This window comes from Taurulus bubalis (genome assembly GCF_910589615.1).
Source record: "Taurulus bubalis genome assembly, chromosome: 17".
NCBI lineage: Eukaryota > Metazoa > Chordata > Actinopteri > Perciformes > Cottidae > Taurulus > Taurulus bubalis.
Window position 1 is genome coordinate 12,274,150 of NC_136605.1, and position 12,297 is coordinate 12,286,446.

Consider the following 12,297-nt stretch of genomic DNA (forward strand, 5'->3'; position numbering starts at 1 on the left):
ATTTTTTTTTTTTAACTGGTGACTACTATAATGAGGCCCACGCAATTATATTTTGTTGTATCTGTAAAATACCCGCCGCTTGAGATGTATGCACAGTGTTTTCTTTGAATATTTTTCACTGTCTTTTTTGTTCTTTCCTCTTTGTTCTTGCTTACTTAACTTTTTTTAAATAGCTCTTTAAAGTAATGAATGCAGTCTAGCGGTATGGTGAACCTTTTTTTTCTTCTTCTTCAAAGTTATGGCTCCTAACTGGTTTTCCTTTTTTCCCCCCCATTAAATGTTTAAATGAATTATTTTTTCAAAACTTCCACCCTTGCGTGAATCATTTCAGACCACAGCTGTCAGGCATGCAGTTTCATCCCTACTCCTCCCCCGTTACACCCATAGCATCTGTGGTGCTCTCTTTGTCGCTGTAAAAAAACAATATTTGGACAGATAGACTTTGAGTTTGTGTGGTGGTGTTGTGTGCAGTGTGTATTTTGTGAGTATCTGAACGCTGCCTGCCTGCTTATCTTCTTTTAGTTGTATTTTAGCTTGTGTTTGAACTGTATTTGGTTGAAGGAAATATTTTTTAGCAGACACACCTGCCTGTTGATTGCATTGCATTTGCATTAAAATGTATGTCCACTAAGGCGAGCTGGGATTTGAAAAGGTGCATACAGTATATGGCATGTTGAGCATGAAGTGTGTACTTCCTGTTTTCAGTTTCCATCCTTCATTTCAGTTACAGTTGTTATCAAGTATGTTCATCTTGCACCAGACTAACCAGCAGTGTCGTTACAAAATGTGACCCATGCATGATCTGAGAGAGCCATTCAAACCCAAAGGTTCTCTTTACCTTCCAGTTTGGGTCCAGAATTGTCCCGGTTCTGAGGGAACAGGACCTCCGTAAGTCACCAGCCTCCATCGCCTCTCAGCCAATCCCTTTACTCCTTCTCTCTGTTACTGCCTGGTTCTCTCTCTCTGCTGTCATTGGCTGCAGTAGAATGCTGGGAATTACTGGTCTTTTCTGTCCTTTGGCCTTAATGGATGTGGCAGCATTTGGTTCTGTCAGTCCAGCAGGCTTTGGGTTGTAAAAGAACTACTTTCCTGTGTGTGTGTGTGTGTGTGTGTGTGTGTGTGTGTGTGTGTGTGTGTGTGTGTGTGTGTGTGTGTGTGTGTGTGTGTGTGTGTGTGTGTGTATAACACAATATCAGAAGACTAACTCTGCATGCATGCTTATAGCAAGCTGTTTTGTTCTTTTTCCCTTATATCTTACCTGAGCTTTCTCATTACATGCTTGCTAAAACTCCCAGTAGATACTGTAACTATTTGCTCAGAAACAAAGCTATGGGAAGGCAGATTTCTTTGGGTGCGGTTACATATCTGACCATGTATCTCTCTAAATTATGTCTATGTTCAACCTAACTGTCCTTGTCTCACCCCTCCTCTTCCCACAGTGACCGTTCCCTGGAGCTCTACCTCCGGCCCACCTTCACTGATGACCGATCTACTCCCATCTTCTACTAGTGGCCTGCTGCCCCCTTTGTCCATTATTGGGCCCTTTTTTTGAAGGGGAGAGAGAAAATGGCCAACATTGACACGTTTCAGTTGTATGATGTCATCACAAGAGGGCCCAGTAGCGCGTTACATTACTAAGAAGATTCTTTGCTGTGGAAATTCACTCTTGAGAATTTCCGGTTCATTCTCATGATATTTTTGCAAATGCCTCCACAAACATCGAATGTCTCAGCCTGAACATTCAATTGCATTCAATTGTGATAATAGATTGTATTAGTTATTTTAGATCACACAAGTTGTGGATAAGGCATGGCTAGTAGGTTTTTACTAGGAATGCAGTCACATTATTATTTATCTGCATTTATAAAATGGGATTTATTTTGTTCTTCAACACTATACACTGTAAATTTCATTTGAGGATTATTTGCATTAATGAGCAGTGAAGGAGCACATAGGTTGTTTCAATGCGGCTTGATGGGGAATTAGATGGCGACAACAGTTCAGTGCATCACTGTAATATGCACAGTGTGTTGATTGGATACTGCAACAAATAGCTAGAATGGGTCAGTTGATAAGTAACCTATGATTCTGCTTTTGTTAATTGATATAACATAGTGATATATTTACTAGTTGTGATACAGTATACCCATATTTTCAATGTGGGAACTGTGCCTTCTCTATATATATATAGATATATATATCTATATATATATATATATATATATATATATATATATATATATATATATATATATATATAATGTGTATAAAAATACTTCATGCAGCATTGACCCAATCATTATGTAAACTGATTTGAGGGCTTATGCATCACAGCTCAATTTCTTTTTTTTATATTCCTGAAAATATAAATGGGATTATTTCCCTTTTTTTTGTTTGCTTGTAATGTCTGACTTTTTTGCTTCGCAAACTCCTGCACACAGTGCAATATCACTGAAATACAATACTATTTTTGCTATTCTTTCCTTGTCTTTAAATTTCAGTAATGTCTAAGCTGTCAAATATCCAACGAATGAAATACAGTGCATACAAAATGGGTCTTTAAAAAATATATATATATATTTAGCTTTGAGGGAGTGGTAGCTTATCAGATAAGGTACAGTATTATCGTAGCTTTTGATCATTCATTCTCAGTATTATACACTCATCTGGGAGAAAAGCTTAGATCAGAGGCATTTATCTAGAGTATAATGTGTGGGGAAAGAAGTGGAACTGTATGCAATAAAAAAAAAAAAGATAATTCAATAAAAAAAGAAATTTCCGTGTGGTTGTGTGAACATGTTAAAATGCCTCTTAGACTGCATGGAATCAAGTTCCATCATAAAAAGTCAATTGTCCATGGATGAGTCCTTTTTACTCTGAGTGATATGATCAGGCTTTTATTTACAAAGCTCATTTGGGCAGCAAGTTTCAAATCATCATTTTTCTTTTTTTAACTTTTTTATATAGCTTTCATTGTGTCCATGGCTCACTTTTGTCCTGTTTGTATTATACCTGTACTGTACAGAAAGTGCATATAAATTATCTTGTCCAAAATAAATCTAAATGGGCAGAAACTTCATACTTTTATGTGTTATGTTTTCACGTGATCTTGTTTTGGCGGAAATTGCACCTCTTCAAAATCAATGCAGATAAATGTATCACAGACACACAAAGGGAAAAAGTATTTGGATTTATTTGTTTGGGATAGTACAATAGCAATGAGTGAGGGGGAATGGAAACAGCAATGATGTTACTATCGGTGCACAGAGCTACCCACCTCACCTTCTCCAAAGGTGTCTGCCACTTTAGCCAATAGGCCTTGTAATATCTCCGGCAAATTTTATAGAGACCATCATCCTGGATTGCATCTTTTTCAAATCGTACAAAAATACAAGCAACGTTTTCTCCTCTTGCAGAAATTAAAAGGCAAGGTGAGAGGAAACTGAATTGGCCCTTTGAGAGAGAAGGGGAGGGAGCCGTCGATACAGCCGTAGTAGTTCAAGTCAAGCTACCTGCTACATGTTGATAAAACATTCGTACAATATGTGAGATGTCATATTTTGAGTGTCTTTTTTTTACACCTCAGACCCAGGCATTCAACACGAATCTAATAGAATACATTATGTATGACACTATGGACAATACATAGATGTAGAAAAGAAGCATGAAGTTGACATTCAAAATAAATGGCATATTGACATGACACCACTCAGTAGTGTTGAAACACCTCTCGATCCCTTTGGTGTCACTTGCTGATGAAATGTCACATAAACAAAGCTAATATGCCACAAATAAAGTGAAACTGTAGCTGGCACTGTGGACACTAATAAGAAACCTCACATGTTTAGATATTTTCATTCCATGATAGGGGGATGAAGATAAGAGCCACAACTTCTACAATAAAGGACCCAGTTTGGCTATACAAAGTGCTTCAGACAGATATGGTAACACTAGACATATACTGTAGGTAATCATTAACCAGAGTGATTGTTGGTGATAATTAGAGAATGACAACAACTTGATTTCCTGCATCATATTTCTATTAACAAAGCATAGCGAATCCACCATCAATATGATTTGGATATGATTTGGATCAAGGGAAAAGATAAGTTCCAGCACCTCCATCTTCTAACACCATCACCACCACCCACGGCTGTTATAAAGTCTGGTTTTATGCAACAATTATCTAGCATTGTTCTCTGGCACCAACAATAAGAGCTGAAACAGTCTTTAAAAATGGCAGAGCAATTTTGAGTGGGTGGACCAAGGCAGCAAATGAGAGGAGCAGTTATGAAGCCTGTCGTTTCCTTTTATTCACCTTTTAATTTCATGTTTTTTTCTTTTAAATTAACTAAATTAGATGTAAGGTCACCAACAGAAATCCAAATATACTGTATATTGAACTAATAAACGTGTGACTTTTAATTCTGCAAACAATATGATCTGAACTTTATCCCCTCGCTTGGTTGTCTCTCAGGTTACCGCACCAGCAGCTATCCCTTTTGCCACGAAATACAAATAAAAACGTGCACATAATCAAGGTTTTTTTACTAAAATATGAGGCACTGTCTCATAAAAGGTCAACAGGGTCAGATGCACCAAATGTTAAAAAAAATAAAACTCTGTAAAACATTTAAATATAATACTGCTGCTTTTCTGTGTTGAGAAGGACCAGGACTCGTCCTCATCCAGCCAGGACCAAGGAAGCGATCAATCTTTTGGGTCGTCTTCTCTGTTATCTGTTGGAAATCAATGATTGGAAATATATATGCCAGCTTTTATTGCAACATCCCATAAAAAAATACAGCATTTCTACACATAGAAAAGGGAACTATGCACACAATTCTTAATTAAAACGTGATGCACATGTATCAAGAACATTAATCAACACTGCTAAACTCTAAGACATATGTCATTGCTTTCACTCAAATATGAATTCTAAATCAACCGGAATATTATTGTGCGTTTGTCTCTTTTTGGCAAATGGGTTCTATGCTCTGACCTCAGGGTATATGCTCTGACATCAGGATTTGATGCTCTGATCTCAGGGTTCTATGCTATGACCCCACGGTGCTATGCTATGACCTCAGGGTTCTATGCTATGACCTCAGGGTTCTATGCTATGACCTCAGGGTTCTATGCTCTGACCTCAGGGTTCTATACTCTGACCTCATGGTTCTATGCTCTGATTTTAAGGTTCTATGCTCTCACCGCAGGTTTCTCTGACCTCAGGGTTCTATGCTATGAAAAACTATACTCTGACTTTTTGAATGACATTTTAGCATACCATACTCTACTTGTTTTTCTGACATACAATACAACAATTATTTATGACATTTTCATAACATTCTATATCATGACTATTTATAGAACACTCTGTTTTTTTCTGACATACTATACTATTACTTTTATGACATAACTGTGGCATACTATGATATTACTTTTTGTGGCATACTATACTATAACTTTTTTTTACGATATAGTCTGACTTTTGTATTGGCATAAAATACTAGTGATGGCGAGATGAAGCTTCCTGAAGCTTTGAAGCTTTCCATCCAATTGGTTCGCTCATGGGCCGAAGCTTCACGGGGCTTCATTTGCTCTACTGCGCCACAAGTGGACAATAAATGTAAAACAGGCAGAGCGATCATAACGACACCATGGCTTTGGTGTGTGAAGCTTTGAATTGAAAGAATGATGTTTGTGACGCCAATACATAAATTATTAACTTTGTAATATTGTGTCTATCTTTATGATATAATGGCGGGGTCAGAAGTGAAATTGGAAACAAATTGGGGAGTGGATTGTGATGTGACTGTGGGTCAGTGGTTAGAATACCTGTCCTTCAGTCTGAGGCTCCGTGGTTCGAGCCTCAGCTCCGTGTTGATGTCTCCATTTTATTCATTTTTATAAAAATAAGAACTTTTCCACAGTGCTGGGTTTTTTGAGACTATTTCGCCTGCATTATAAAATACCCTTTCACAGGCACAGATGAAGCTGGGTACAGAGAGGAGAGGGGGGGGGGGGGGAATTCATTGAGTTTCGCTGCCTCTTATATTTCAAATCGCACGGCAAACCCACAAACCATTTTCTGAATCAGTCACGTGGTACAGCCGGCTCGCGAGGCTTCGAACGTCACCGCATACGTCATCGACACAAGCCTCGATACGCGCTTCACCAAAATCTACCTGGATTACTCGACACGCGCATCGAAGCCTCGACACAAAAGGACACATCACAATAAAATACTACGATTTGTTTGTGACAAACTATACTATGACTTCTTTATGACATTTGGAATGGCAGTACTCTTATATTATACAACAGTCCCAGCTGTGTATGAAAGACAGATAATACAGACCTGTAGCTGAACCCATGTGGGGGTCGGAGACATGTGTGATAGAGAACCGTGAGACCATAAAACGATTAAGTGCTACAGCTGCAGGTTTTGGAGCCTCAGGGCGGTTGGAGGGGGGTGTGGGTGAGGACTTGGGCTCGGGGATGGTGTCAGGTGAGGACGGATGAGGCTCTAACAAGAGTTCATCTTCCCATTCATAACCCCCACCTGAATGCACACAGACAAGTCACAATTGCAGTTATTGTGAACATTCTGAGCTACATCTACAAGGATAACTCTGCATCACATTTTGTGTCCTTGACAAACTCACCCTTTTCTGAGTTGTTGCCATCTGTTTCTTCAGAAACACAGAATGGTTCACAGGACCGAGCTTCAAGTTCAGGGTCAGGTTGCAGCTGGTGGTCAGTGTTATTTTCCCCCGAAGATCCCTGTCCATTGGACTCTGTTCCAGTGGAGAAGTCGTAATCAGCCAGCTCTCCCGTAGGGCTCTCCTGGAAGACAAGAACGTAAATACCCCCTCATTCTCTCAAGCAATAAAGTCATACAATACATATTGGACACCTTTGACCTATTAAGTTGCCATACCTGGTCAAAAAGAAACACAGTGACATCATCAAAAAAGGAAACGGCTTTTTTCTTCCTCTCCAACTCGTCACAGAAGGTCTGGGTGAGCAATGTGGGCATCTTCAGGAGACTGCGGAGGTGTCTAGCCCTGCTGCAGTCGCTCACCACCACTGGCACCGGCGTGAAATCCTCCTCACTCTCCTCACTGTCTTCATCTTGGATGTTATAAGTCCTCAACTCTTCATCAGACTCGCTGTCATCTGAATCATCTTCATCCTCTGCCACTTCCAGCGGCGCTCTCACATCTTCTCCGCACAACTCCAACAGTGACGAGGAAGAGGACAGGGCGACAGGACCGTTAGATTCCTCACATAAGCCGTCCTGTGAGTCACATTCCCCCGCGTCTATGTCCTCAAAGTCTTCCTCATTTATTCTCACACCCTCCTTTCTGTCCTCCGTCTCTTCCTTGACGTGATTACATTCAGGCAGCTCATCCTCTGTGGATCCATCACCACTTTCATTTTTGTTGGGGGCCTCATCTCTGTAGTCAGATATGGTGGAGTCAGAATGCAAAGACTGGAAGGGAGAATAATCGTCTACTCTCCTGTTCCCCTCATCGTGGTTTCCTGAGGCCTCCTGGGCAGTGGAAGAGGCCTCAGACCCAATGGAGGAGCTAAGCTCTGAGGAAGGCTCTGTCTCCAACCCGAGATCATCATGTGCAGGGGCAGACTCTTTTGTCAGGCAGCCACCCATCTGAGGAGGAAACGGTGATAGCATGGACAGCCCAGGGGTGGGGAGGGGATGGATCGAACCAAGGTCAGGCTCTGAGTGATTCACCACAACACACCTTTTGATGTGTGTCAGATTTGTTAAATGATTCTCGTTTAATTGTCTGTTCACAATATAATCATCTTTGATAGAGATACATTTCTCAGCAGGAAAGCCACGGTGACTTGGACCTGAAAAGAATTTACTGCCTTCCTCTTGAGGGCTCCTCTCATTTTCGGCATCATAGTCTGAGAAATAGGCTGAATCCCTGTATGCATTCTTATTAGTCAGGTTCTTTAACTGTAGCTCTGAGGAGGTGCAGACCCCTGGTCCCAAACCCACCTGCAGAACTAGTTCTGGTTCTCCCCCCAGCCTCTCACCACCCCGGGGATCTCCAAGCTCTTTGAAGAAAAACTCTGGAGATTCATTGTTCTCTGTATCATAGCCACTGTCCAGGGATTTGGGTAGGACAGGGGTATTGAAGGGATCGGGGCTGAAGGCCTGATTAAAGGGGCTTGCCATTGATGAGGACCGGTTAAGGGTGTCTACAGAGTCAGGAGTTCCCTCTGGATGCTTTAATGGGCTAAGCTCTTCCTCCTCCATTTCAGCAAAGTCCAGGTTGAAGTCGGCAAAGATCCCTGACGTAATATCTGTGATGTCATCATCATCATCCTCACTAAAGTCACCAAGCTCAACCAGGTTAATGCTGGAGTCTCTGACCCCCACTCCACTGTCCAATGCTCTGCTACTTTCTGATGTATCAGGATAGTTTAGCCTCTTGTCTCCAAGACCAACTGGGATCCCTGTTGAAACTCCCTCCCACATGTTACCTTGCTGCTTGTCTGACAAGGCTGCTGTCTGAGCAGTCTGAGCCTCTTTGAAAGAGGATGGAGACTTTATATAACTTGCCTCAGGTATCATCTTAGGCTTCGAGTAAAGTCTTTCTCCCTTAAGCATAAACTGCTTTTCATATTGTCCCTCCATTTGTCGACCCTCTGTACTACTGGCGTTAATACTTGAGCTGGTGAGGGAATATATACTTCTTAGATGTTCTTCAGTTAAGTTATTTTCTGCTTGAGTGGCAGCTTCCTCTTTTTCTTTGTGACATAAGTGAATGTATGAATCAAATTCACTGGGCTTGCTAGCAGCGTCTCCTCCTTCTGCCTCCAATGTTCCACAAAACCTGGAGCTGTGGAAGGTTCTGGTTGTGGCCTTGGTTAAAGACCATAATTCTGCTGTGTTAGAGTGAGCCGTATACTGAAGGTCCAGATAGCTGTCATGCCCATTGTCTGTCTGCCTGCCGTCAAAGCTCAGGCTATTATTGTTTGCTGAATGGTTTGAGGTCCAGTTAGTGGCCTCTCCTTCAGAGAAAAGGTCATCCTCAATGTCATCGCCTCTCTGCTGGCCCACCAGCAGACTGTCGTCGGTCCCGACATCAATGCTAATGTGGTTAACAATGGGTGGTGTCTTTCTGACGGGACCCATCATATTAAGGCAGCTTTCATTAACCGTGCTCCGGCCTGTGCCCGCTTCAAGGTAGGGATCACAGAACCCCAAGCTTGGGCTGCTGACTGCTTGCGACAAACTGCGTGGGTTTTCTAAACGCCCAACTGGATGGACAAGGTTTGATCTGGGCTCTGGCGATGTATCTAGTTCAGACAGACAGGATTGGTGGGAAGTGAATGCTGATGATTGTTCACAGTAGATGTTGTCATCTTGACTTGATGAGAAACAGTTGTGCGAGTGGCCTAGCTTTACAGGGCTGGTGCTGGATGACTGTCTCAGCAGTGGCTCCATGTTTAGTTGGACAGTGGGGCTTGAATCAGAGTCATATGCAGTGGATTTGTTGTGGTCAGTTGACCAGTAAGCACTAGGCTGTGCCATGGATTGACCAGTCCGACTCTCAGAGGACAACCTGCTGCTCCTGGCCTCCAGTCCCGGACTGTTGTCCACCACGCTGTCCTCCAAGTTAATGTTACACTCCATTGGTTCCTCTATGCGAATGTAATACTCGCTGCTGACCGAGGGGCTGTGGGCACTCAACACTGGGACCACACCAGGGTGTTCAGGTTCATAATAGGATGGGGATATGCCTGATGTCAGGCTGTCAGTCTTGCAGCCCCCTGAGGTGCTTCCTTTACTTGAATAGTAGATGTCCTGGTAATATGGGTTCCCCTGGCCCAGTGCCCCACTGGTGGAGGAGGAGCAGTAAGGCTGCTCAGCTCGGGCCTGCTCCCATTTGTACTCAAAGTTGAGACCATGGCTGGTCTCTGTGACGGTCAGCAGGTCATCCCCTGTGTCAGAGTGGAAGCTGTCGGAGAAGTGCTCCAGGAGGGGGAAGGAGGACGAGGCAGAGGAGGCCAGCTCCACTGCCTGAGGTTGGTCTGGACTGGAGATGTCAGCTGAGGCAGGTGTCGGGGTCAGGACTAGGGCTGTGGATGCAGCTGTGTGGGATGTGCTGCTGAACAGGTTGGGTCTCAAGGCATTCCAACGTTGTTCAAAGTCTTCCTCGGCCTCACTCGAGCCTTTGGCACACAAGTATGTGACCAGAAGATGGACTTCCTCACTGCTGGGTCTCAGCTCTGGTTGCAGCCAGCAGAACTGCATCACCTCATACCTGGACAGAAAGGGAAGAACATAATCGGGGGCAAAAGAGATTCAATATTATAATTGTGTTACTGTTCCTTACGTCTGCATATAAGCTAAGCAGATATTATTAATATCTCCTAGTTAGGAGAGAAATAGCCAAAAGTAAAACAATTGATCATAGACCCACATCAAGGTGATATAAAAATAAACTTTTGAAGTCAGCACTTTCTAGTAACAAATAGTACTTGTTCAAGACATATAGAGTATATGAAGGAGGTGCAGTGCAGATGCTGACATAGTTAAAAGGTGTTTACTTTCCTCCTTGGAGCCTCCTCCGTGGAGCACATTTAATTTAGTGAAGAACAATTTCGAAAATAAATAAATAAGAACCATATTTGGCTGGCTTCCCAGGTAAAGATGAATGAGGTGATTTTACTCAGGTCGATGCCAAGGGGAATCATAAAGAATAGGGGGAAATATTGATTATCTGCCCTTGATAGCAAAGAGAAATATTGCTACGGTGGACTGGTGCACCACTAAAAGCAGAACCCTATTTCAAAAACAAGACACATTGACTTGTTAAAAATCAATTGGTCAGCAAGACCTGAAGGCTTTGTAATATATACCATGTATGTAGTATCAAGACATATAAGAGTCCTCCTATACATGTGTATGTAGTGTATGTATACTATGTCTTACCAGCGCTCAGCCAGGGGGAATTGGAGCAGGGGTTTGGGTAGTTTGAGCTGCTGTTCCTTCACAGCATATGTCAGCACCTGTCTGTCAGAGTAGTGTCTGTACGGCTGGTTTCCCAGCTCAAACAGCTCCCACACAGTCACCCCCAGTGACCTGCAACGAGCAAAGAAATCATCAAGTGCACTCCCTCATATCTCAGATATGGCCATGTTCCAAACAAGCTGTAACATGCTTTATGTTATGTCACAAGTATATTCGTGCTGTATTCATATTTTCCAAGAGTTTCACAATAAAAGCAGGGGACATTAAAGGAAACCATCATAAGCAGAGAATCCAAAGTAACATTCTAACAATATAATATGCATTAGATCAAAGTAAGAGCATTTCAATCTAATTTGTGCATACAGAAGAAAATAAACCGTTTATATGTTATGATAAAAAGATAATGTTGGTATGGTACTGTTATCTTATTAAACTTGCAATAATTTTTCCTGTAAATTCCTTTAAATGTCTCACCATATGTTGCTGGATTTAGTTTGGTCAACTACCAGCAGGTTTCCGTGGACTTCGTCTATGAGCTCGGGTGCAATCCAGCGCAGGGGCACCCACATCTGGTCTTGTGTTACATAATAGTCATCCTATAAAACAACAATGACAAGAACAAAAAACACATGTTGGGCTACTGATAGGGTGAAAAGATAAAAAGCAGTCAATAAAAATGACATTATCAAAGTCTGACCTTGTATCGGCTTTGAGAAAGGCCGTAGTCTCCAATCTTAACTGCCATTTCTGAAGTAAGCAGGCAGTTTCGCAAGGCCAAGTCACTGTCAAAACCAAAGAAACTGTCATCAAACACAGTACAACAGAGCTACATACACATACACATATGTATTGATCTTCTTTAAAGAGCCTGAAAATGTTTTGTAATTTCAATCTCAAATTGGAACAGTTTCAGATCATTTTACTTTTTTGTCTTCTTTAGTTTCGCCTCTGAACACACTGGTTTTAAGTGGGCGGGGCTCCGTTGAAAAACAGGTGCTTAATGAATATTATCAATGAATGTCTCACAGCATCATGATTATCTGATGTGGCCACAGTATTAATTCATCATGAAATGTGTACATGTGAAGTACCATGTGCTGATTCTTCTCTTCTGACTATGTAAAGAACCGGACTAAACAAAGTCACTTTGTTTAATTAATCTCACCTCCTCCATAAACAGTGATGCCACTGATTGGTTGCGATTGCAGTCACCACACGGCTGAAGTAGCGATTGGGGCACGCCCCCCGCAACAAAATCACTGATGCTGGAGTTTGTGACA

At 42.0% G+C, this 12,297-nt stretch overlaps 2 protein-coding genes across 2 annotated transcripts in view; one reads left to right on the top strand and one right to left on the bottom strand.

Annotated features, from left to right (window-relative positions):
- The window catches only part of LOC306749662 (BAR/IMD domain-containing adapter protein 2-like), a gene marked incomplete at its 5' end in the record, with an annotated part of 46,567 nt that extends 44,406 nt beyond the window's left edge, over positions 1 to 2,161 (top strand). The window contains 2 exons of the mRNA XM_079232976.1: positions 846 to 888; positions 1,440 to 2,161. Of these exons, the coding sequence (XP_079089102.1) occupies positions 846 to 873 (28 nt within the window). The 3' untranslated portion in view covers positions 874 to 888; positions 1,440 to 2,161. The remainder of the gene's footprint in view (positions 1 to 845; positions 889 to 1,439) is intronic.
- Positions 2,162 to 3,069: 908 nt separating this feature from the next.
- LOC306749773 (serine/threonine-protein kinase LMTK1-like) overlaps positions 3,070 to 12,297 on the bottom strand; it is a gene marked incomplete at its 5' end in the record, with an annotated part of 29,976 nt that continues 20,748 nt past the window's right edge. The window contains 7 exons of the mRNA XM_079233101.1: positions 3,070 to 4,739; positions 6,362 to 6,565; positions 6,669 to 6,849; positions 6,944 to 10,307; positions 10,979 to 11,128; positions 11,492 to 11,613; positions 11,715 to 11,799. Coding sequence (XP_079089227.1) covers positions 4,711 to 4,739; positions 6,362 to 6,565; positions 6,669 to 6,849; positions 6,944 to 10,307; positions 10,979 to 11,128; positions 11,492 to 11,613; positions 11,715 to 11,799 — 4,135 coding nt within the window. The 3' untranslated portion in view covers positions 3,070 to 4,710. The remainder of the gene's footprint in view (positions 4,740 to 6,361; positions 6,566 to 6,668; positions 6,850 to 6,943; positions 10,308 to 10,978; positions 11,129 to 11,491; positions 11,614 to 11,714; positions 11,800 to 12,297) is intronic.